General features: G+C 38.9%; 2 protein-coding genes across 2 annotated transcripts; both read left to right on the forward strand.

Moving 5' to 3' along the window:
• The first annotated feature begins 1,275 nt into the window (after positions 1 to 1,275).
• LOC120270723 (cytochrome P450 71A1-like) lies at positions 1,276 to 3,065 on the forward strand. The gene is made up of 2 exons (XM_039277797.1): positions 1,276 to 2,174; positions 2,282 to 3,065. The coding sequence occupies exons 1-2, from the start codon at positions 1,296 to 1,298 to the stop codon at positions 2,888 to 2,890; spliced, it is 1,488 nt and encodes a 495-aa protein (XP_039133731.1). The 5' UTR covers positions 1,276 to 1,295; the 3' UTR covers positions 2,891 to 3,065.
• A 21,003-nt stretch (positions 3,066 to 24,068) lies between these two features.
• LOC120270266 (cytochrome P450 736A117-like) lies at positions 24,069 to 25,843 on the forward strand. The gene is made up of 3 exons (XM_039277284.1): positions 24,069 to 24,698; positions 25,231 to 25,514; positions 25,660 to 25,843. The coding sequence occupies exons 1-3, from the start codon at positions 24,069 to 24,071 to the stop codon at positions 25,841 to 25,843; spliced, it is 1,098 nt and encodes a 365-aa protein (XP_039133218.1).
• The last annotated feature ends 936 nt before the right edge of the window (positions 25,844 to 26,779 follow it).

Genomic DNA, 26,779 nt, shown 5'->3' on the forward strand with positions numbered 1-26,779 from the left:
ATAAAATCTTTTCTTTTTTTAAAATAAATCAAATAAATATTATTAATAACATATAATAATTAATTAAATTTAAAAGAGAAGATTATCCAAAATCCAAGTTATTGTTTTGAATAAAAATTTAATCATACTTCTTTCATATATTTATCCGATATAATATAACTAACTATTCTAACAGGTTTTTCAAAATTAGCCTATTGAACTTTTTGATGTTAATATCTCCCAACTCGTAAATGCACAATGAGTTTTCTATGAGAGTTGTGTATCACTTCTTTTTAGAGTTACATGACAAAGGAATTAATATTTAAGAAGTCATTAACCATTATAATTGGTGCACCTTATACCTATTTGTTTATTTATATCCTTTCATGTGAGGCATTTATTGCTTTTGGGAAAGAGGAGCGAGTGAACCCACTGGGAGTCAGGGACGTGCAGCAAAGTCTCGGTGAACAGTGGGGATCGAGGCTACCACGTGCACTCAAACCACCCAGACACAACCACTATTCACAACTCCCGAAAAATATGCCTCACTGGAAATCGAACTACTCACCACTCAGTAGAAATCTACCTCGGCCAATGTGCATCTAAATAGACTCAGTGAGACATTTATTGCTTTTATAAATATATATATATATATATATATTGCTTATTTGAAGTGTCCCTATCATTTGTATTTTTAAATATAAATAAATATTAATCATGCTGTTTTTGTATTGCTCATTTCAATTTATTGATCCGAAGCCATGTGCCAATAGATATAGAGAAGATAAATGACAACGCTATAATAATAATAATAATAATAATAATAATAATAATAATAATAATAAAAATAATAAACGAAAAAGAAAAGTTAAAGTGGAAAGCTTTACACAAATTCCAAAACGCATTGTCTCTTCTTTCCAAGTCCTTAGGAAGGGCAAATTGGTCTTTCTAATTGGCGTTAAATGCACTAGAGAGTAGAGACAGAACTTTGTCATCAAAAGCGAGGAACTCCTTTGATATTGACATATTGTCAAGTTTGGGTTTTCCATTCCTACATCCCATTAACATAATAATAATAATAATAATAATAATAATAATAATAATAAATCATAGAACGTATTAGTAGGCATGCATTGAATGCATCATTCAATATCTAAAAAACCAAAGCAATGACCTCATCTCAAACTTCACTCTTCAATTCCCTCCATATATAAATCCCCCTCCCCTCAAACCAAATACTCCACATCTCCATATCCTCCTGGACCTCCTCCTCCTCCTCCTACTCCTCCTCTTCCAAAACACAACAAACCAAAACCATGTTCCTCCTTCTCCTCCTCCTCCTCATCCCATTCCTCTTCCTTATTCTCAAAGCCTCATCCAAATCCAAATCCCAAATCCATCCACCATCACCAGCATCCCTCCCTTTCATTGGCCACCTCCACCTTCTTCTCCCCATCCCTTACCGTGCTCTCCACTCCCTCTCCCTCACCCACGGCCCTATCATGCTTCTCCGACTCGGCCAAATCCCCACTCTCATCCTCTCCTCCTCCTCCTCTGTCCGCTCCATGACCAAATCCCACGACATCGCCTTCTCCAGCCGTCCCAATCTCAAAGTCCCTCGCCAACTTGTCTACAACTCCAAGAACATCTCCTTCTCCCCCTACGGCGCTTACTGGCGCCAATCCCGCAAGCTTTCCGTCCTCCACCTCCTCAGCACCAAGCGAGTTCTCTCTTTCCGTCCCATCCGCAACTCTGAGCTCTCCATCATGCTCTCTCACATCTCCAACCACTCCCTCTCCGGCCCCATCAATCTCAGCGAAACCATCTACTTCTTCACCACTAACATCCTTTGCAAGGTGGCCCTCGGCCAATCCATCACTGAAGAAAGCCAGTGCCGCATGCTTCATTACTCCATTAGTGAAGCCACCATGTTATTCAGCGCTTTCAGTGTTGATGATTACTTCCCTTCTCTCAAATGGTTGAACATGTTCAGCAGTTTGGATTCCAAGATTGCCAAAATTTTCAAGAAATTAGATGGGTTTATTACCAGTGTTGTAGAGGATCATTTGATTGCTGGTGTTAGAGATAAAGATGATGACAATGCTGATTTGGTTGATATTCTTCTTTCTCTTCAGAAGAATCCTCCTTCTGGCGAGTTCTCCCCCACCATGGATGAAGTCAAAGCCATTATTCTTGTGAGACATCATTTAATTTAATTTTCACGCCCTTCTTTTCGTATATAACTATTGAGATTATTATTTAACGTTCATTCTTTTAAATTCGAATTCACTTCTTCTTGCAGAACATGCTTGCAGCGGGGACATCCACTTCGTTCATATTCTTGGAGTGGGCTATGTCGGAACTTATTCAAAATCCGAAAGTTATGAAGAAATTGAAAGAAGAGGTGACATCAGTTGCCGGAAAAGGTTCAATGGTAACTGAAGAGAATGTGAATAAAATGCCTTACTTGAAAGCAGTAGCGAAAGAAGTACTAAGATTGCATCCTCCGGCTCCATTGCTACTTCCTCGTGAGACCATTGAGGACATCGAGTTGGAAGGTTATAAGATTCCGGCAAAAACAAGAGTACTCATTAACGCATGGGCAATAGGAAGGGATCCAAAATCTTGGGATGCTCCTGAAGAGTTTATACCGGAAAGATTTATAAACAGTGATTTAGATTTCCGTGGTCAAGATTTTGAGTTTATTCCATTTGGTGTTGGTAGAAGAATTTGTCCGGGAATGCAATTTGCGGTGGCCACAATTGAGTTTGCTCTCGCAAATCTTGTGCATCACTTTGATTGGGAAATGCCGAAAGGATTGAGTGCCGAAGATTTGAACATGGATGAAGCTCAAGGTCTTACAATGCATAGGAAATATCCTCTTGTTTTAGTTGCAAAGAAGGTGGATTGATGCTCATGCAGTTAGTTCTCATGCACCATCATGATAATAATAAGTATCCCTCTAGCATTGTGGACTAGGGGTGGTTGTTGTCGTATTTGATGTGATAATAAGATGGTCTTGGGTGATAGGGCCTCATATATAAATAAATCTGCTTTGTATTAAAAAAAGCTTTTTCCTATTTGAAATGAAAAGAGGTATTTCTTTCCATTACAATATTTAAATTGATTATAAATCATATCTATTTTAAGAATTTTTTATTATTTTTGAAATTATATTAACTAATTTTAGCTTTATTTCTTGAAGAGAAGTTATTTTGCCATGGAGAGATGTTAAACCTGTAAATTGCAATTGATGTCAAAGTTTTAATTTGAAAGATATTTTTGTTGGGTTGAATAAAACTAGGGGTTTTGTTGGGGTTTAATACCAACTCCCCACAATCAAACATATTATTACTTTTTTTTTATATGATTTAATAATTAAAATAAAAATATTTCAAATAATTGTTGATATCGATAAAAAATTATTAATATTTAAAAATATCAATTTTAATTTTGATAATTAATTTTGACAACCACTGCTTAGAATTTAATTTGCTCATGTAAAAATTTTTTATTGGCTGAATGAATGAAAAGATAATTTAAATCCCGGACTTTTAACCCTCAACCAAACACATTGGTTTCTTTGGAACAAAATCAAAATTAATGAGTTTTTCAAATAATCAAATGTATATACACACACTAGTGTTGGGCAGGTACATCATGTTTTTATAAAATTTTTTAACCAAATGAAAAAAATAGAAATATAATCAAATTTGTGTAATACTTACTTAAAAACAAATGTAAGATACAAAATATATATGTATATAAATATATATGATCAATCATCTGAGTACGTTCATAGATTAAAAATCTATAAATGTTGATGCAGGTCGTTAGATTTTAATCCAATAGTTGTGTACTGTGTAATGAATAGTATTATTGTGCTTCGTTCAATTAATTTCAACACAATATATAAATAAATCTAAACCGTTAAACCCTATTTATACTAGACCTAACAAAACTATATAGATATATATTATGTACAAAAAGAAGTAAAATAAAAAATCATAAATCTTATGAATCGTTGATGTTGGCTTTCAAATTATGAAGAAAATTTGGAAAAAAATATGGAGTTAAAATCTTTAAGGATGTCAACCATTGGATAGCCCAACCGTATGACCAAAGTAGTTAAATCTGGCCCGGGTGTTGACCTGGCTAAACTCAAAGTTCAAAGGTTGATGGATTCGATCGGGTTGAAACGGAGTTGAACTGGAGTCAATAATAAAATATTAAAAAATATATTATAATAATTAATAATGATAAAAAATAATATAACCAATATTTTAATAATTAAAAAATACAATTAATTAAATATGATATTTAAAACTTTAAATTTATATATTTTTCCTTGATTTTTAAAATATCTAAAATATAATTAAATTTAATATTTAAAAGTTTAGTTTTATGAGAAATGCTATTTGAGCCGAATTCGCAGGTTGAATTCGCAGGCCGAATGACGTGGTTGCCGATGTGGCAACCACGTCATCAATTTTCTCACTCCTCTGTTTTTAAAAAAAAAACCCCAAATTGAAGCCCAATGTTGAAACGAACTCCTCCTTATCTTGTCTTTGAAGCCGCCGTACCGAAGAAGAAGAGAGATGGGCGAAGAGGTTGCGGTGAGAGAACCCATGGACTCCACTCCCCTCGCCGGCGACCTTCTTGGACAGAACGCCTCCTCATCTCATCTTTGAAGCGTCGTTCCTCATCTTGTCTCCAAACCGAAGAAGAAGAGAGATGGGCGTAAGAGGTTGCGGTGAGAGAACCCACGGACGCCATTCCTCGCAGCTGAACAGTGCCATCTTCTATGCTTTCCACGATAGTATGCATATGGGTGTCCTTGTTGCCACTGCATCATGCCGCATCTAGTCGAAAGCTCTTTCACCTGCTTTATTATAATCCAAGGTTCATCGGTCTCTCTTCTCTTTAATACCTTTTGTTGGAATCCAAAGAAACACAAAGGTTGGTATCATTATGAGAGCCTTTGAGTTTAACTTTTAATTATCAATATTTATCAAAGGAACAACATGTACTTGTCAAGCATAATCACCACTTTAATCCTGAAATTTTTCGTGAAAAATTTAAGAACGAATCTCTAGAGAATGTTTGCCCTTTTTATTATGTTTATGTTATTACATTGAATCACTACGAACAAATGTAAAGTTTCGCTCTTTGTTCTTAAGATATATGGGCACAATTATGGGTATTAGTGATTATGATCCTCTGAGATGGCCAGATTCACAATGGCGTGATCTGTGGGTGAGTTTTTTTTTATGTGTATTTTGGAATCATTCTTATGCAGTGATATTTTCCAGTTAAACCTTGCGAATTTGCTCTTCCATATAAAGCTTAGCAATCAACTGTAGGCTCTTATGGAATGAATCACTATCAGCTTGGCCTTCCTTCTCACAGTTATTTTGTACTGCCGGCTCATACTTTAAAAGAAATTGCCTCAATGTGCTCTTTGGGTGTATATATCCATCAAAATATGAAACCAAATTCTCTTTGTGTTGACTACATGACAACCCTGCAGAAAATGTTTCTTTCACAAAAACTGGAGCCCTGGGATGCCTACTTTCATACAAGGATTCGAGCCAGACATTGTCTTGAAGCCCATGTTTTTCAATCATATTTCGCCAATCTTCTTTAAATTCTTCAATTCTCAATATAGCTCTCTTGAGCAATCCTTTCGACCGCTTTGTATTCGTAAAAGTTCTACCAGATTATCCCCGCATTTCTCTCGTTATATGCCGCACACATGTGATGACTGAACTCCTGAAACACTCGCAAAGAATCGCTCCTCGTATGGCTTGAGATTGGTCGTTGATGATAACACTTGGATGATTTCCCGACATACATGCTAACCAAGACTTAAACAACCATATAAAATGCATCAACATTTCTCTCTCGAATTGAATGATAACTAGCCCCCGCCCTAAAGAAGAACCCATTTCTACACACACAAATGCTCGAATGTAATGGAAACTTTCCAATAATCCAATAATCCAACATGGATTTTAGTGAATAAATGCTCGAGCGATTAAATACACACATTCATTCGACCATGTGAAAACATTCATTCACCAGTGAACAAAAACAAAGGAGCCAATTACAAAGAACCAAGGACTAATAACAACGAAAGAACTGAGTGAATGGACTAAATACATGAAAGAGAACAATTACAATGACCAAGGACTAATAACATTAGTTGAGCATAAAACAAAACCAGACTACAACAAAGTATAAATCCTAAATTATGAACAAAACAAAGAGATCTAGAAGTGCATTCACTTCACCCGCAGCTTTTGCAGCTGCACCATAGGTACTCCATCTGCAGAAAAATATGAAAGTGAGTGATAACAACACTCATAAACAAAAAAATGTGTTATAATTGATGCCCGCCTTGCTTATAAAAAAATTGGATGCAAAAAGTCGATGAAATACGTAATAACAAAGATAATGTACAACTTGGTATACTTGGCTTGGAAATCAAATTAGCCTCGTGTTACAAATAGGAGTGTGGTTCTAGAGGAGAGAGTGCCATCAGTATTCCACGCAATCAAATAAAAAACAGATTAAAATCAATTAGCATGGTATCTATGGCCCCACAACTCACCCCATTCAAGAGTACACTGACTAAAAGAATTTCATGGCATCAAACAAGTAATGAACAAGCACATTATTTAGAACTCCACAAGTATATAGAAGAGTTCATCAACTGTATAAAATGTTTGCAAAGTTCATGTATGCAATATGCAAGCATAAAACAAAAGAATAATACCAAACACTCGAAAGAATTGGATAATATACAACAAAAACTAAAAGGACATGAAGCACAAACTAAATATATTAAATCCAACACTAAATCAAATATTATCAATGAAAAAAAAATTTCTCTATGAAGCAAATATTCATAACAAATTTTCATGCTACGGATACAATAATAAACAAAATATAATCAAATAAAATCTTCACCATCACAAACTAAATTTGAAACTTATCTCTATAAAGCTAACGAAGATATGCTTAGAGACAAGATTAGGCAAAAAAATATTTTTTTCACCGAATGACATGGTTATTATCTACACTAAGAAAGATGAAATAATACCTCAATTGATTGATGTCAAGAACGGTGGAGAGATGAGGAACGGCTTCGCAGATGCTTCACAGTTGACGAAGAAAAAGAAGAAGGCATTCTGTCCGAGAAGGGGGGAGCGCCTTCAGTTTGGAGATGAGATGAGGAGTAGCAGCTTCATAGAGGAGATGAGGAGGAGCTTTGATGAGGAGCGGCGACTTCAATATGAGGAATGGCAGATTCGATACAAAGAGGAAATGAGGAACGACGGCTTCAGTACGGAGAGGAGAGGCCACTTCAGAGAGGAGATGAGGAGCTTCGATGAGGAGCAGTGGCTTGAGATGAGGAATGACAGCTTCAGAGAGGAGCAACGGCTTCAGTACAGAGAAGAGATGAGGAATGACTGCCAGAGACTGAGATGAGGAGGAGTTCGGTCCAAAAATAGGGCTTCGATTTGGCTTCGTACATGAGAGGAGATGAGGAACGACAGCAAGATGAGGAGGAGTTCGGTCCAAAATAGGGCTTCAGTTTGGCTTCGGTTCAGAGAGAAGATGAGGAACGACAACAAGATGAGGAGTTCGTTTCAACATTGGGCTTCAATTTGGGGGTTTTTTTTTTAAAACAGAGGAGAGAGAAAATTGATGACGTGGTTGCCACATCGGCAACCACGTCATTCGGCCTGCGAATTCGGCTCAAATAGCATTTCTCTAGTTTTTTTATAGGGAAAATTACTGTTCACCCCTCGTAATTTTCAAAACTTCCCAAAAACCCCCTCCTACTTTTACACACCACTGACGACCCTTCCGTTAGTGTTTAACTTCCCTTTACCCCCACTGCTCACTTCAAATGGGTCCATGTTGTGAAATCCCATTTTTGGCCCCTGAAAATGGTGGGAAAGGAAAGCGCCAAAATCACATCATGTTCAACCTTTTCGAAGGGCTTTCGCTTGGTTTCTGATAGACAATGCCAAGGAGTTACATTACATCTTGTTATTCTCCTCATTATCATACCCGAAATATATAAATCGGTTTCTAACGTAAAAATGAAATTGATTTCCATCGGATTGGTCAGTGCACTTCATCTTCAAACGAAAGTCGTAGTCGATTTTTATTGTCGAGGCGCAGCATGCTGCCATTGTCGCCTTCTCGCTTTATGGTTGTAAAGTTGTATTACGACGAGAAGAACAAGAATTACTGATCGAGTTCATTTCGTCAGTAAAAGTTCTTCCTCGCTTTATGGTTATCTATTTGTATATTTTTAAATAATGTTTAACTATTTTTCTATTATCCGCTTTAAATATTTTACTAATATGTTTAATAATTGTCATATCCGCTTAATACTTCCCATCTCCGCTTTAACATTATCTTTACATGTATAACTATTCATAAACGGTAAATTCTCAAAGTCTCTGCAGTAAAACGGTGATCTTTTTCGCTTGATCTCGAATTGTTGGCATGTGGCACGTGGCGGTGGCAAGAGTTATGGTATCCCGTGCGTAAGAATTAATGACGGCATTAATTCTTATGCACGTAACATAAATTTCCCGAACACCCGCTCGTTCTCACTGACCAATGTCGGCCATCGTAGGCTTAACTTTTTCTCGGATACGAAGAGTCACCGCTAGTGGACTTCACACCATAACAACCGTGAAGAACCCTCCCCATGGACAACCACCCTCGCCGCTCCTCATCATCCTCCTCCTCCTCCTCCTCCTCTTCCTCCTCTTCCCACTGGACAACCACTCTATCTCGAAAGAGGATGTTTCGTGAGCCTTCTTCCCTTATCTTGAGAATCAATTAGCCGTAATCACCGAATCTAGTTAAAACTATCTTTTTCGCCTAGTCAAGTCCTCTCATAATCGCCTCGAACGCAAAGGATTCTCCAAATGTGGATGACGGAAAGCAATTAAGAGAGCATTTCGACTTGGGTAAGAAAAGAAAGTTTTCACGCATTGCGTGATTGCGGAGGATTCTCTGGAGGAGGGAGATCATGAAACATCCTTTAAGACGGGGTTGACATTTACCACTTGAGACTTTCGTTAACGCTTTAAGAAAAATTTTGCTCAGCATACAATCAGCATGCTCGTGTTTAACTATCGGGATCGCTCGCTTTTAAGTCCTACCATGACACATTGATTAATAGTTGTTTTCATGAATGTGTGTTGTTTAACCTTTTTTAATGTTGTACGCTTTTGCAGGGTTCAAGTTGATGCGCTTTGTTATGCAACCGCGTGAGCATTCGAATGTACGTGCACACTTGTTTCAGTATACTGAGGGTCGAGTCGCTGAGTGTCCAAAGTCCGAGCGACGTCAGTAAATGTTGTAAATCTTTGTAAATGTTGTAAATGTTGTAAATCTTTTATAAATAAAACGAAACAATCGTATTTGATCGTGAACTTCGAAAATTTAAACAGAGACCTAGTAAAAACAATGTGGGAAACAAAAAAACGCTCATTAGTAAACAATAGAAAAAGTTAAACAATACTCAAGTTACTCTTTAAACAACGACAACGGTGTTTAAGAAAAATACGTAAATATGTTTTAAACAAAGTGACCCGGAGGTACCCATCTAGCAACGCGATGTCGATGAAAAGCATTCAATTTAAACAATAACATATTATTTACATGATATAGACTTTTAGTTAAACAGCTTAACCGTTATTTTTAAACACTATATGTATCCTGCTTAAACATAAAAAAAGCTTGACGCTATACAGAGACTCATGTTGAGTTGAGAACTTTCATTCGAACGATGACAACATGTCTTCCTCGCGACAATGACATATATTTCCCTTTTTGCCCTTGGGATGGAGGGAAAAAAATACCGCCCAATCACATCACGCCTAATCTAACCTCCATGCATACAATCGTGCACTTTTTTTGTTTGCGCTCGACCGCTTTGTTCTTTACATCTTCTACTTCTTCTTCGCCGTCTTCGCTTTTGTTCTTCATTTCATTTGGTTTTGTACGATTTGGTTTTCGAATCGATATATTATGGAGAGTTTTTTTGTGGTATTGTTAGATTCAACGGGGAGGGAAGAGTGCTAATGTTCACGGCTCGCACTTTTGGGAATTGGTGTTAATGAGATATGTGAGCGATGGGGTCCTCAAGTTTCTCTTGTCGTGGGTTAAGTTCATCACACCGGATGGATATAAAAACGGTTTCGCCCAATAGAAAACGATGTCGACTTCCATCGGATGTGTCACGTCCACTCCATCTTCAAATGTCTCGAAGTTGATCTTGTCGTCGAGACGTAAAATGTGCCATTGTCGAATCCTAATGAAAACGAGGTTTACTCGTCTGTAAGTTCCTTTTCTTTTAATTATTTCGCTTGTCGGGGTCATTATTGTTTAAATATGTCCGCCACCTGGTTAACATATCAGTACTAGTCCTTTACGTTATTAGTTAATTGTTTAAGTATTTAATTTTAACGCTTAACTATTGTCATTATCGCTTAAACATTATATTCTCCGCTTAACATATTGATCTTTTCATTTGATCAAGTGTTAGGGTGAATTCGATTCTCGCGAGTGCCCCATTCATCCCCGATGGGCTGACCTCGACGCGTGGGATGTCTTCCTTCCTCGCCGATCATTCTCAAGTGTTGTCGCTGGATATTGGTCAACGCTTTTGACGGTGTCGAACATTTCGTGGATGTACTTTCAAATCATGCAATCAAAAAGGAATTTTGACTTCAAATTCATAAAGAACGAAAAACATCGGGTGACTGTGGAATGCGCTGCCGATGGTTATCGTTGGCGCCTTCATGCATCAAAAGAGTATAACAAAAATACTTTCGAATCAAGACAATCAACCCGTCACACACTTGCGGTGGTGGCATAGGTTCAGGGCGTCACATCCGAAAGCGCCCAAAAATGGGTTAGCGCACGCAGTGATTCGAAGCTCGAGGACCGTCCCCTCGTATAAGGCCATCGACATTCGTAAGGACATGTTGCGGAACATGGTGTCCACATACCATACAAGCGTGCTTGGTTGGGAAAAGAGCATGCCCGGGTGGTCCTCGACTCAGCAGTGACATCTCCAAACTCATGATCTGCTTGCTTTTGGTATGTGGATAAGGTGGTCGAGACAACCTGGCAGTTGCAAGGATCGTGAGAGAGACGGTGATCGCTTTTAAACGTGCATTCTTTTCTTTCGGTGCAGTGTATTGTGGGATTCAAGAGGGCTTGCGGTCAGTGCTGTCTCGATGGTACCCACCTCCTTGGAAAATATCGGGGTACACTCACTCGAGTGCCACAGTGGAAAGATGGTAACAATGGTTTTTTTCCACGTCGCCTGGTATAGTCGACAATCGAGACCCGATGCCAATTGGACTTGGTTCATATCTAAGTTGGGCGATGCCCTTATACGAGGGTGGAGATTATCATGAGATAATTACCTTCGTGCTCGGACGAGTCCAAGGGCCTTGTGAGCGCAATTGCGAGAGTCTTCCCTTCTTCGCCATCACGCGCATCGCCTCTCGACATTTGGAGGCCAATTTTACGAAAGCCAACGTCGGACTTGGGAAGGCATCGAGGGAGGAGTGCCGGGTCTCATATGCTTCCGCATTGCGTGGGCATCCACGGCTAAAGATTTCGATGATACCGCTGAATGAACCGCAGGCCATATCACCCCAAGCTCATCACCGTTGATTAATAAATCGGATATGGCACATTGGTCGAATTATCTCGCTCTGAGGTGATCGCTGGGGTGAGATGTATTCGAACGTCACGGAGTCGCTCAATGCTTGGATCAAGGAAGCTCGCCATTTCACCGGTGACGTAAAATGGTCGACTCCATAAGGTCTCGCGAATGTTGATTTACACTTAACATTTAGTATTACCCTTTAAACATTCTCAATCTTTGTTTAATTACACTTTTTCTCGACTTTTAAATATTAATCATTTCGTTTATTTAATTACAATAATGTTTAAACATGTTGACGAATTATTTAACCATCACTCGCCTTTTGTTTAACCTTATTTGCCGTGTTCAAGTTGATGCGATGTTATGTAACCGGGCGTGAGCAAGCGACCAAATGGGAGACCTACTTACGCCCGCACATACATTCGGGTTAGAGATCATTGTTGAGGACGACGAAATCTTCGTGTTGGTCGTTGCAGTCGATGATCGCTACGAGTGATCGACCAATGCAGCGAACTCCGTGGATCTCGCCATCGTAACTTGTTCATGTCGACGGTGGCAAGTTTATGGTATCCCTCGCAAACATGCTTGCGCAAAGAATAATGCAGCATGACACCAACGTACATCGATGTATGAGCGGGTACTTCACCGCCGATAATTACAAACCGGCATACAAGGAAGCTATATTCCCCATACCCGACGATAGACAGCCTTCGGGACGGAAATCGTGAGCTTTCGCTTATGCATCACTGTGATTAGAAGGCGACCGGGCGGCCTAGACGAAAGAGGATCGAGTCAGCAGCGCTTGATGTCCGCGAAGTTACATCGAAGCCCGCCGCCAAGGATCCGTCACAATCGACTGATCTTTGCAATGAAACTGTCACGACTAGGCATTGTTAATAAAACCGACGACGATGTGGAAACATTGTGTATTTATAACTAATTGAATGTATTTTACACGGAGACATTGTTATTTTAAACGGATACACTCGTAATTTGAAATATTTCAACTCGATGTTTAAACGATATATGGTATATTTAAACAATGAAACGGAAAATGTACACAACTACAACGTAAATTAAACAATGAAATGAAACCGAATGAAATTTAACCTCGCCTTACAATTGAAAAACAAACAAAAATTTTACATTGAGATATACAAGTCATGTTCTTCGAAAACAAAAACAATGAATTGAATTGTGTATTGATGGGCAACTTTCCGTATTTAGTTAAACAATAAGTGCATTCATTTAAATGTAGAAAGTGTTATTTTTAAACGGGTACACCGTAATTTGAAATATTTAAAACTCGATGTTTAAACGATATATACTATATTTAAACAATGAAAGTGAAATGTACACAATCACAACGTAAATTAAACAATGAAATAAAAACCGAATGGAATTTAACCCGCTTTACAATTCAAAACAAACAAAAATTTACATTAAGATATACAAGTCATGTTCTTCGAACACGAAAACAATGAATTGAATTTGTCCGATTTACATTTGAAAACAAAATCGATAATCGATATACAAGACATGTTATTCAAAAAATAGATTTAACCCGCTTGCGATCGACCCCTTTGTCATGGACGCCGGCCGCCCTCCTTAAGTATGCGGGTAACATACTCGTAATCCGAGGTAAGGAACGCCTCGTCATGGTAGCCGTGAATTCTCACCCCACAGAATTACTCGATAAACCGCATGACGTAGACGGCGTAATCGACGCTTCCTTGTTTTTGGCGTGGGGTTTCGTGTCGCGACTGCAGCCGGTACTTTGTCGTCAGCCGACCGCTTAACTCCATATCGACACAAAGGTCGAATAGATTCCACTGTCGAGATATGCAAGTCGAGATTAGAATACCGATTTAAATACCAAAATGTATATTAATCGGACATAATTAAAGAACTTACCATGTCCAACGCTGTCCTTATCGTACTCTGGATACTGAAGAATAACGCCTCAGTATTCTTGTTTATCATTGTCCGAGACTGACGACATGGAAGTGGCCATTCATGATTATCGGAGGATGACAATTTGAACTTCATGCAGTGTCACGACAAAGCATCCCCGATCATAGCCATAATTGTGTCATGGCGTCGTCCGCTTTGACATAAACAGACAGTAAGCGGTCCGATGATGGAGGCGCGCTTCTTGTAAGGATATGGCTCTTTCGCTCACCGACTTTTCTGTATTATGCATACGAAAGCCGCCCATCACATCATCGCTGACCATCTCCTTTCCCTCAAGCGACAGTAGTAACCTGCGTCATGGTGAGGCCGACAAATAGTCATTCTTCCACACGACAGACGTCGAGGTTAAACGATAACTGTATATTAGAGGACCATATCGTAAATATTTAAAATGATATTATCAATTGTTACATGATATTATATATAATTAAACGGTAAGGCGAAAAACTTAAATGATAACATAATGGTATTAAACACTATTAGGTAATAGTTAAACACTATAAGAAACTCTTTTAAACAATATCATAAAAACGTTACACTTACCCGTCCATACGAGCGCTGAGGAAGATCCTCATCAACTCCTCGTCAGATTTGTTAAGACGACTGTGCCAACCCATTTCTTCTTCTTCGAATAAAAGCTTTCCCGAGCCGTCTCGGGTCCAATTTTTGATCGGGCCCTTGATCATCTCTCTCGCTGCTCGGTCGGGGTCTTCATCAAGATCTTCCTTCGATGCGGGACGACGGCGACAAAGATCAACCCTGCAGACACATCCTTACATTGTTGTTCGTTGTGGGATTGTGTCCGGCTTCGACGCGGGACGACAGCGACAAAGATCAACCGCAGACACTTCCTTACATGGTTCTTGTTGTGGTGGGATTGTGTCCCCGCTTGGTCTGCTGCATCGCTTGCCACGGCCACCAGCAACGGATTCGACAATCTTCTCAACCGTGGCCATGATAACAAAGATCATTGGGAGACACACCCTTAACTTGTTCTCGACCTTCGTGGATTGTGTCCATCTTTGATGCCGCATCTCGCAGACCGGTTCCACCGGGTCGACGATTTCATCGAGAAGAGAGTCAACGACCTTCTCAACCCAGCGCAACGGCCACATCATCTACGATGTCCTCCACCGTCACGGGCCCATGTCATCAATCGGGCGCATGTACTCGAAGAATGAGATCGACCGATGGTGTCTGCTATTGTTTCATCGTCACCTGGCGGTGGAGACAGAGGCGATATTGTTCTCCTCTTTTCGCAAGTCTCTTCGAATGTGGCCGCTTTGGAATGACCTTCCGATGATGCGTCGTCGTCAAATTCGACGCCTCGTCTCCGGGTGCCGGTTCTTTCGAGGGATGGCGCACTCGGGTCTGCGAAACGTCCCTTCCAAGCCTCCACATGGCGACAAGCCGAGGAAACCTCGATCATCAATATCCGCATGCCCTGCATAAGAGTTGCGGTGACATCTTCGCCCAATGTCACTGCTGGGGTCGCCATCTGCCTGAGGGGCTGCCATGGTCGGGGGACTCGCCGTTGTCGTGGTAGGGGGTTGTCGCAATCTGCACGGGTAGGGGAGGGCTTCTCGGCCGAGGAATGCGTGGCGCGGTGGTGGCGAAGTAGGAGAACGGCGTCCCAGCACGGCACGATAGAGGCTCGCCTCTCATCCCGCCTTCGAGCAAGTGGTTCCGGGAGCAATGGCATCCATCCGCTCGGTTGGCGCCAACAAATATTTCTTCTTCAAAGATTCGCTGAACCAAATTTCGAGAAACTAACATATGTAAACCAAACAATTTCAATGAGATCATTCATTTTAAACTATAAAAACTATATATTTAAACGTTATAGAATATAATTAAACGGAGAACAAAAATATTTAAACGGTTATTAATAATAGTTAAACGGTAAATACTAAAGTTAAACGCTAAAAAAAATGTTTAAACATTAAAGACTTATGTTAGACATTGTCCATGATTTATTACCTCTTTTCCATCGAGCGACGACTAAGCTCGCTTTTCACCGCCGCTGCTTCCGTAAGTACTTTCACCGTAGCACAAGATCCTGGGATCTTGCCTAAACGGACTTTCTTCCCCTGCTCCGGTCACCAGATAACCGTACGTTAAGCGCGACCGAGCAACCCTTAATGTACTCGTGTTGGTCTTCTTCCCAGAGCATCTATCTTGCACTCGGGCGGCCGCTGTGGAATATCCTCCATAAGCCACTTGTAGCGCCGCTCGCGCCTACGCTAGACGCCCCTACGGTCGGTAGATCATCGACGTAATCAACGCATCCAGCTCGAACCGAGCATGATGTATTTGAGAAGAGGATCTGCCCCCATGAGGTACACCATCGAGTTTGACAAAATTATCTTCTTTCTCCCTCCGTCGAACAAGTTGCACCGTAGTGCTCTTGATGGAGTCTCTGTCTCTCGTAGGTCTTTGATAGATACCGCCTTCGAACCCGACCGGTTTTTCTTCTTCCGAAAGACCACTCGCCGCTATCGCAACGCGACCAAGAACGAGGGCCACATCTTGAGGTCTCAAACTCAAGCAGCTTTTCCCGATCCCGAATTTATTGGTGCGACCATCGTACCTTTGCAAAAAGAGAATCAAGAAGGGCCCTCTCTTGGTTTATGGCTTCCATCAAATGAACGCCGCAAACGGTGTCCTTCGAATAATCTCCCATGTCGAGGGTCATGTTAACTTTCAATTCGCCTAAGGTCTCCACAACCGTGTCAAATAGCAACGCCCATTAACTAGGTTGACCGCCATAATCACAAGCCTCGCAGATTGACAAAAAGTTTAAGCGGAAATATAAGGTTTTAAACGGTAAACTCTCGCTTATTAAATGTAGATATAAAATGTTAAACAGAGACCCATTTTGTTAAACGTAGACGAGAATACTTAAACAGAGACAACAAATGTTAAACTCAGAATATCTCATTTCTAAACGTCAACCCTCATTTGTAAAATCGCAACCATATCAAACGAAACGGGAAATGTACATTATAAATATTACATAAATCATAACAATCGAAAAACTATTTCGATAGTGTATACATACGAAATGCAAAACAAAACAAAACCCTAGCCGAGAAATCTCCCCGCAGACTAACAAAAACCCCCAAAATGAGAAATCCCCTCTCAGACTTCAATATCTTCCAACAAAAACAGAGCACAAAAACAAAACCGAAAAAATCTTTCTTTAGTAATGTAATGCTAACATAAAACCATACTCAATACCTTAGATTGCAAACCGATGAAATGCCAACTAGTTGCGCTGGGGACTTCTCCTTCGAGATACCGTGAAAGGGAAAAAGTCGATGAAATGCCAATTACAGTAGGCTTTCACCGTAGAGACAACTTCGGAGACAACTTCGAAATGGAAAAAGTCAAGACGTGAGTTGAGAAAAAGCAATTAAACGGCTCCAATAAATTGCCTCTCGAGTTACTCCCTACGGAAAACCCCCCACTTCCTCCTCAAATCGCCGAGATGGTCAGCAGCCCACGACTCCCCATGCAAGGGCATTTTCGTCCAAAAAAATTTGAAACTCACCTCGCTCACATCCGTACATGTGGTTTGGGGGTTTGAAAAACATAGACTTTAAAAAGGAGGGGGTTTTTTTGGGGATCGCAAAACTAACGGGGTGTTTTTGGCAATTTTACAAACTTAAAGGGTTTTTTTGGCAATTTCCACTTTTATATACTGATTTTAATATATATAAAATATTTTAAAAATCCTAATAATTCTACACGCATCCTAGATTTCTCTCGGGACTCGAGAAGAAAAACAATCACATGAGGGTCCACTCCCACTCACTCTCTCACTCTTTCTTCTCCCTCAGTGCGTCCGGTCGCCCTCTCACTTCCTTTCACCAACCAATGGCATTCTCTGTTATTTATCCCTCTTGTGGCTGCCCCTCATTCCCTCTCGCCACCGGCTTCTCCTTCATTTTCTTCCACGGCCGCTCCCTCCTTTCCTCCCATCATCAGAATTCTTTTTTTAAAAAAAAATTAATTTTTTTTGACCTATTAGATCCGGCCGAGTTAACCGGTTTCCGGCTAAACCGGCCTGATCACCCCATTTTTGACATGTTTATTTTACAACCGAGTCAAATAGGGTAGCTGAATCTGCCTCATGGTCGGTTCTCAATTTTTTCAGTTATACCGGCTGTGCTGGTCCGGTATTGACAACCTTGGATATGATACAAAAGTACTAAGTGAGAGAATAAAGGTTCGAATCCTTCCCCCAGTGTACTGTTCACGCACTGTACACTCGGGTCCAATACTGTTCATCAATACTATTTACGAGACGGATGTGAGTCTTATGTGCGAGAAACAGTGGTTTCACCCATCTAGAATTACAGGACAAGGAGATTTTCTAAGAAGGCTCGTAAGCCACCGTAACTAATGCACCTCCTTGCCTGTCTGTCTTTTTAACAATCCCTTAAATGAAGGGTGCTTGTCGCCTATTAGTCAAAAAAAAAAATCTTTTAGGGGTGTGCGTTGTTCCGTTTAAGCCGAATTAGTCAATTGTTCTCCCAATTTAATAAAATACATTGTTTATATAAATAATAATTTAATTTAATATAAATTCAAGTTCAATTTTAGCGAATATATTCATGTTACTTTTGTGTGGATCATGTAATACAGATTGGAAATAAAAATTATAGGACCAATAGATACTCTTATCACCTATATATCCATCAAAGGTATAAACATTAGTAGGGTTGCAATTGAGCCAAACTGAACCGAGCTATGAAGTGTTTATATAAGCTTGGCTTGGTAGAATTGGTTGCAAACTCAAACTAGGTGCAAGTTGGTAAAATTAAGCTCAAGATCAATTTGAGCTCGATCAACTCAAAAAATAAGTGTAAACAACTAAAACGGTCCCTTGACTTTGGGTGTGTTTCTATTTTTTTTCCCACCAGTATAAAAAGTTATTATTTGGTCATTTATCTTTATTTTTTGTTACAATTTACTCACCAAAGTGAACGCCATTAATGCTGAGTAAACGCTATGACGTGTCACATTTATTCCAAGTAAGCAACCTCATAACCCATCTTGGACACCCACGTGAATGCCAAGTCAGTTATCTTCAAGCTCTAACATCTTTCTGGCCACCAAGTCCTTCACCACCTCCGACGAGTTCATCCAAGTCCCTAGTGCTCCTCCTTCTCTTCTCATCTCTTGCCACCAAGTCCAAACCATCTTTCTCAACTCTAGTAACCCTAATGACCCTACAGCTCTCTTCCTCATCGAACACAACACAAGCGGCATCAGCAGCGCGATCAACAGCTTCTCTTTCATTGAATGTGAGTAGATAAACTCTTTGAATCATTCTTTCAGAACGGAGCTCTTGCATGGCTCATTTATCTCTATTTTCTTTGGAGAATCTCAACGACGAGGGTGATTGTCTCCGATGGCTAAATGACAAGGAAATGAACTCTGTGGTTTACGTGGTATTCAGGACTTAAACACACTTGACGCGTGGAGCAGTTTTAGGAGGTCGCGGAGTGTGCGTACCTTTGGGTGGTGAGAGATGCTTCATGGTGACCACCGGAGAGGATAACTGGAAAGAGAGGAACGATAGTCCGATGGAGTACCACAACGTGGCGTGCTTCAGCATGAAGCAGTGGGAGGGCTTTGTGGGCCCCAGCTAACTCTTAAAACTTGGATTAGTATGCTAAGCTAGTGGTTGCACTTAAACTTCATCTCTTTGTCTCCTTGTTGTGGATGTTAGCTGGCATGATGGATTCCCGGAGGAAATTCTGGCTCCATCCCATCCTTGTCTCCCACTTGGCCGAACCTTTACCCCTCGCATGACAATCATCCTCCTCCATTCTTCCATCTCTATTCTTTTCTCTCCATTCTCCCACTCCATCTTGCTCTCTTTGGAAGGTTAAGGAAGAGTGTTGTCCATTGCCGGAGTTCGGGTTTCTACCGGAATTCTTGACGTCCGGAGGCGAGGTGAAGAGGAGCAATGAACCTCCGGTGCTTCCATGAAGGCTAGGTAGGTTCTCTTACTTACATGGTGGTGGTAGAGCTTGATGTTTGAGAATGTGAGAAGCTTGTTGAATCTAAAATCTTAAGCATTTTTGTAGGTTAATTTCTAGTGAGATGCATGTTTAGAAGCTTCTAGTTGCATATGCTTATACTCATGCAACCCTTTTGATCCCTAGAGCTTGTTATCATCATTCTACTCCATGGGACTTGAAGCCTTTTTCCTGTCACCTTGGTCTACTTACATGTTGTTTAGTAGGTGGTTTATACTCTTTGTGTGTCTGTGAATGTCTATGCTAATGTTTACTTGAAGGAGCCGCACCCTTTTTTGCTTGAGTTATGGCTTATCCTTGCAGGAAACTAAGTATTTATACATACATGAAACCACATCTACTTATATGATGAAAAGCGCTCTTGTGCCCCTTGAATATCTCTAGTTCATGGCCTTAAAAGATATATATATATATATATATACTCATGGAACCATCTACTTGTATATACATTTATGCATGAAACCCAAGTTTTTTGTATGCCTAGCTAGTGAATGCAAATATATTTATAGCATGTGTGTTTAGCATTGCTATTTTCGGCTTCTTGTGCATGCCTGTCAAAGACAAATCTTTTTAGCTACCTGGAAAACTACTAGCACCCTTTTGAGTTTATTTTTTCTAAGATGCTAGTTATATTGTTTTGGCATGTTTAAACTACTATAGATTTTCCTTGTTGCTCCCTTGAAGCTATAAGTTCTGAATTGTTGTTAGAAAAGCTCATACTTTGTTTGTAGAGTTGATATTTAGGCTAGCTCCTCTTTAGCCTTGTGCATGAACTCTACCTTGCTTAAGTATTCTTATCTTTTTGGTTTGTTCTTCCCTTGAGTTATAGGACCATTTTGAGAGATAATCTTGGATTTCGATTGGAATTAGGCAATTATTAAGTAAGTAATCCCTTGAGCTCTTGTATTTAAAATTTTGTTGTTTTGATTTATTTTTATAAAAAATTCTGAAATTTTTTTATGACTATTCTTTGAAATTTATTTATGGAAATGTCATCATATTTTATGACTAATGTTTTTAGATAAATAATTCATAGACTTAGTTGGAACCATGGTGTTATTACCTTGCCAATATTTGTATATGTTCATTTTCCCTTTATCAATCAAATTTGTATACTAATATTTTTGCCAACCATTCTTGCTTCTTTTAAGCCTTTGTTAAGTATGATTTATGGATTATTATTGTTATTTTTATCTTTCCATACAATCATGCAACATAGTGATTTTGAAATGCTATCATAGTTATTCAAACAGGTTTGAAAAAGTGGTATATTCCGGAGATGTTTATTATTATTATTATTATTATTATTATTATTATTATTATTATTATTATTATTCATGAGATGTTTGTTTTAGTGCAAACTTACTATTTCTTATTTCTTAATGTCGGAATCCGGCCAAAGTTGGAAGATTGGCATTCTTGTATATTAATTAATTAATTAATTAATTAATTAAATTGCTTTTTGTTATTACACAAATCTTTGGCAAAATATTTGTGAATATTCTGTATTTTGGTTATGAAATTTTGTCTGAATGTTTTGGTTTTCAAATGAGCGATATACAACCTTGTCAGTGAGGGTTAAACCATGACCTTGTCGACAAGAAGTTCTGAAAAAATGAGATTGCAGTTTCGCACCGTGTACGTTCGATGAAATTATCAATGACCATCTGATATTCAGTCTCGGGTGACTGAGGATAAATAAATGAGCTCTGTTATTCTAGCTCGGGTCACTGAGGGTAAACAAATGACCTCTGACATCTTTAGTGAATTTGGAGACATACTCAGAAATCTGTTACATTTTGCTTTGCCTTTTGATTTTGATTATACTATTTTGTGTTATTGATTTATGTGCAAGTTTCAGATTTGAAATTTTGTTTTTAGTTTATTTTTGGATAACTTACTGGGGTAGTAAGCTCATGGATTTGTTCTAAATCTTTTTCAAATCAGGAGCAGTAGACCTAGGGATCTTAGAAAGCTTCTAGTAGATGCTTCTTTTGGAGTTGTGTTTTATGTCTTTTATAAGTTGTATAGTGTCATTCTATATTTTCATTTCCTATGTATTTGAACCTGGTTGTAACCCTTAAGGTGTACTTGTATTTTGTATTCATGTATGTTTATCTTCTATCTCTCTATGTTAGGTTTTGAGGCCTTGCAGGTTCACTAGGCTCCCGCCGACTGTTTGTCCACGCACCGGGTTTAGCCAGACCGGGTTCAGGGTGTGACAGGCTTGTGCCTCACTGTGGGTGGAACTCACTACTAGAGAGAATGGTCGCTGCCATGCCGATGTAGACGTGGCCGATGATCGTTGATCATGCACTCAATCAGAAGATGATCGTTAATGAACTTGAAGCTAGTTTGAGGCTAAGGAAAGTGGGTGCAGATGGGTGGTGAAGAGGGAGGAGTTAAAGGAGAAAGTGAGAGAGTTTATGGTGGGAGAGAAAGGGAAGAGAGCAAGGAAGAAGATGTTGGAGCTTGGAAGGATGGCCACCGAGGTGATTGAATGATTTCAGAGCTTAAAGATGACTGACTTGGCATCCACGTGGGCGTCCAAGATGAAATATGATGTTACTGAATTAGAATAATGTGACGCGTCATAAGCTACGTCTGCTAGACGTTAACGGTGTTCACTCGGGTGACTAAATCATAAAAAAAATAAAAATAAGTGACCAAATCGTAACTTTTTAAAAATTGGGGGACCCAAATAGTAACACACCCAAAGTTAAGGGAAAATTTTGGCTGTTTACCCTTGTTTATAATGAAAAAAGCTATATTTGAGCTTGGCTCATTAATGAGGTGGTCAAGCATGTTAAACCTAGAATATTTATGAAACATATATATATATATATATAATAAAGGAGCTCAAGTAGGCTCCTTTAGAAGGTTTACAAACAAGCTTGTGAGTCTTAATGGGCCAAATAGTATGAGGTTTGAGTTCTGCTCTATCATCTATATGAGCGCAAAAATCAAGTTCAAGCTCAGCTAGTTTGCTAAACAAATGAACTTTTTCTGAACCAAATTCCAAGTAATTCATAAATGACTTGGCTCATTTGCAGCCCTAAACACTAGATAGTAATCCAGGAATTTGTATTCTAATTGCAACTCTTCTCATGGGCAATTGCCAATGTACCTTTCTAGCTCTTAATTTAATTAAAATATCTCATGCAAGTTATTAACAGAGTTAATATACTCCTCCAGCTCAATTAAATCAAAATGAAGTTTTTGGTCCTTGAGTAATTATTTTTCAAATTATTTTCAATTAAGTTATGTTCAAATATGTAATTATAAGCTCTAATTTTTTTTTTATACATAGCAATATTCTCATAAGGTAGTTTTTAATTACTAAAAATGTAATTGTTAATTTTTAGAAGAAATTATTTGACAAAAAATTTAAAAATAAATAAAAATAGAAGAACATCATGTTAACCTTGGCAAAGGTTTCCATGTCATTCCATTCCCATATGTTCCTCATTTACGCATTGTCACATTGAAACCATTTAAAAGATATGCATGATAATCTTTTCCTTTTCCATCAATATCTCATATCTCAATAATCAAAATAATTTCCAAGTACCAAAGGCACTAGTGAGTGGAATATCACCCGTGCATTTGATTTCAACAAAAAATCTAAACAATTATCTCAATAATCTAAACAATTATTATTATATGTTCCAAGTACCAAAGGCACTTGCACAATTATCATACATGAGTTTTAAAGTTTAATTTTAAATATTTTAAATTAAATATTTTATTTAAAAGATCCAATCAACCAAAAGATTCTTGGGTGCTACAATAAAAATCAAACAACAAATAAATCATTTTAAAAAAAAAAACAAACAATAACATTCAAGATTCAAAATGATCCTCTCGCTTTATTGCCATCAGATAATTATGCATTCATTTCAGTCTACTGCATGCCTACCCCCTAAAAACAAAGACATATAATAATAATAATAATAATAATAAATAACTGACCTCATCACCAACGTCACTCTTCACCCCTTACATAATCCCCTCACTCCCTCACACCCTAGAAAAACAACATCCTCCGGAGTCTGGATAACCAAAAACCTCCATTCCAAAACCATGTTTCTTCTCCTCCCCTCCTCCTCCTCCTCCCTTCCTCCTCTTTCTCTTTCTCAAACCCTTATCCAAATCAAAATCCAAATCCCAAATCCATCCACCATCACCACCATCTCTCCCTTTCATTGGCCACCTCCACCTTCTTCTCCCCATCCCTTACCGTGCTCTCCACTCCCTCTCCCTCATTCACGGTCCTATCATGCTTCTCAAACTCGGCCAAATCCCCCACTCTCATCCTCTCCTCCTCCTCCTCCATCCGCTCCATGATCAAATCCAACGACATAGCCTTCTCCAGCCGTCCCAATCTCAAAGTCCCTCGCCAACTCGTCTACGACTCCAAAGCATCTCCTTCACCCCCTACGGCCCTTACTGGCGCCAATCTCGCAAGCTTTGCGTCCTCCACCTCCCTCAGCACCAAGCGCGTCCACTCTTTCCGCCCCAACCGCCACTCTGAGCTCTCCATCATGCTCTCTCACATCTCTAATCACTCCCTCTCCGGCCCCATCAATCTCAGCGAAATCATCTACTCCTTCACCACCAACATCCTCTGCAAAGTCGCCCTCGGCCGCTCCATCACTGAAGAAAGCCAACGCCGTATGCTCCATGACTCTATTTGTCAGGCCACCAAACTCTTCGGCTCTTTCAATGTTGAAGATTACTTCCCTTCTCTCAAATGGTTGAACATGTTCAGCAGTTTGGATTCCAAGATTGCTGAAATTTTCAAGAAATTAGATGGGTTTATTAGCAGTGTTGTTGAGGATCATTTAGTTGCTGGTGTTAGAGATAAAGATGATGATAACGCTGATTTGGTTGATATTCTTCTTTCTCTTCAGAGAGATCCCTTGCCTGGGGAGTTCTCCCCCACCATGGATGAAGTCAAAGCTATCATTCTGGTAATACTTCATTTGCATGCCCCTCTTTCCTAATTAATTGCCTTTTTTTTATTATTGTTTTTTATTTTTAACATATATTCGTACATATATATATATATATATTTTATTTTTAACATATATATATATATACTATGAAGTTTTATTAAAACTGTGATTATTTTCCATATTAGATATAAAAAATAACACACATATATATAACTACTCCTACATAGAGCAGTTTTTTTTTTCTCATGTAGAAAAGTAACGGTTTGACTTTCCCCTAATTAATATAATATATAATCTCCTAACATAATATAATTGAGGGTTCATGGCTTGTAATTTTTATCAAATATATGTATATATATCTCGATACACTCTTTGAAGCCTATCTCAATTACTATCTTTAATAATTTTTCAATTTTATTATTACTCATCCTCCTCTTTTTGGGCCATTAATTATATTCAATTTTTATCTTAATTTAATTATTAAGATATGAATTATACACAAACAACTATTTGTTTCTAAATTTTTAATTCTTGATTGTTATTGTAGAATATGTTTGCGGCTGGAACTACTACATCTTATATATTCTTAGAGTGGGCTATGTCAGAGCTTATTCGAAATCCAAAAGTAATGAAGAAATTGAAAGAAGAGGCTAAATTAGTGAGCGAAAAGAGTTCAATGGTGGCCGAGGAAAATGTGAATAAGATGTCCTACTTGAAGGCAGTAGTGAAAGAAGTGTTGAGACTTCATCCTCCTGCTCCTTTGCTAGTTCCTCGTGAAACTATCGAAGACACTGAGTTACAAGGCTATAAAAATTCCCAAGAAAAACAAGAGTAATCATTAATGCATGAGGCGATAGGAAGGGATCCAAAAATTTTGGGATGCTCCGGGAAGAGTTTATACCGGAAAGATTTGTGAACAATGAGTTAGATTTCGAGGTCAAGATTTCGAATTTATTCCATTTGGTATTGGTCGTAGAATTTGTCCAGGAATGCAATTTGCTGTGGCCACAATTGAGTTTGCTCTTGCAAATCTTGTGCATCAGTTTGATTGGGACATGCCGAATGGATTGAGTGCCGAAGATTTGAACATGGATGAAGCTCAAGGACTTATAATGCATAGGAAACATCCTCTAGTTTTGGTTGCAAAAAAAATGGATTGATGTTGTAGTTAGTTCTCAAGTGCCATGATAATAAGTTGCCTCTTTAACATTGTGGCTAGGGTTTGTTGCATGTATTTGATAATATAATAAAGATGGATTTGGTTTTGGTTTTGGTTTTGGTTGTAAGTAAATAGACTTGTACTTAAATCTACTTATACTAAAATAATGTTTTTTCAATTTTTAGGACAGAAATATCCCTTTTCATAATAATATTTGAAATGATAAAATATAGTAGGGTAAATTACTTGGTTGGTCAATAACATTTTAGTGATTTGCTATATTGGTCACTGAACTACAAAATATTTTAATTGGATCATTAACGTTAGTGTTTTTTTCCAATTGGGTCACTCTCTTCGAGGGTTTTACCCTGATGCTGACATAGACTGCTACCTGCAAACATTTTCTCCTTCTTCTCCCTTGTTTAGACCTCAACAAATATCCATTAATGGCATTGCAACTCACCATCATTCTTTTTTCACGACTTGTGCTTAGCCATGGCCTATTTTTGAATAATGACGACAAAGTCGCCTTTTTATATGAATATAACGAAAGTACCCGACAAAGATCGAAACCCGGATGTACAGTGTATGTACAGTATGAGAATAGTATAGAATCCCGGGTGAACGATGATCGTGAAATCGACTGCGCCGGGGAGGATTTGAACCCATGACCTCCCTCTTATATTTTGGTGTCATACCATTGGACTATCCGATGGTTGACTTAGCCATGGCCTTCGACCACATCGCCATCAATGATGGCACCTGCAATCACTTTAGGAAATCCTTTAATTTGCCGCCGGCTCACTTGTCGGCCCTCCTCATGTCTTTGATTGCACACTCATCCCCAACCATTCAACAATACTCCACCTACTTAAATTTGTGACACAAACTAAAATCCTAACCACAACCAAATTAAACTTTACCAGAGATCAACGAC

The sequence above is a fragment of the Dioscorea cayenensis genome, chromosome 10 (genome assembly GCF_009730915.1).
Source record: "Dioscorea cayenensis subsp. rotundata cultivar TDr96_F1 chromosome 10, TDr96_F1_v2_PseudoChromosome.rev07_lg8_w22 25.fasta, whole genome shotgun sequence".
Taxonomy (NCBI): Eukaryota; Viridiplantae; Streptophyta; class Magnoliopsida; order Dioscoreales; family Dioscoreaceae; genus Dioscorea; species Dioscorea cayenensis.

Coding starts and splice junctions, on each gene's coding strand:
- LOC120270723 (XM_039277797.1), top strand. CDS start 1,296: ATGTTCCTCCTTCTCCTCCTCCTCCTCATCCCATTCCTCTTCCTTATT. Junction 2,175..2,281: donor AAGTCAAAGCCATTATTCTT/GTGAGACATCAT, acceptor TTCTTCTTGCAG/AACATGCTTGCAGCGGGGAC.
- LOC120270266 (XM_039277284.1), top strand. CDS start 24,069: ATGATCAAATCCAACGACATAGCCTTCTCCAGCCGTCCCAATCTCAAA. Junction 24,699..25,230: donor AAGTCAAAGCTATCATTCTG/GTAATACTTCAT, acceptor TTGTTATTGTAG/AATATGTTTGCGGCTGGAAC. Junction 25,515..25,659: donor AATTCCCAAGAAAAACAAGA/GTAATCATTAAT, acceptor TATTGGTCGTAG/AATTTGTCCAGGAATGCAAT.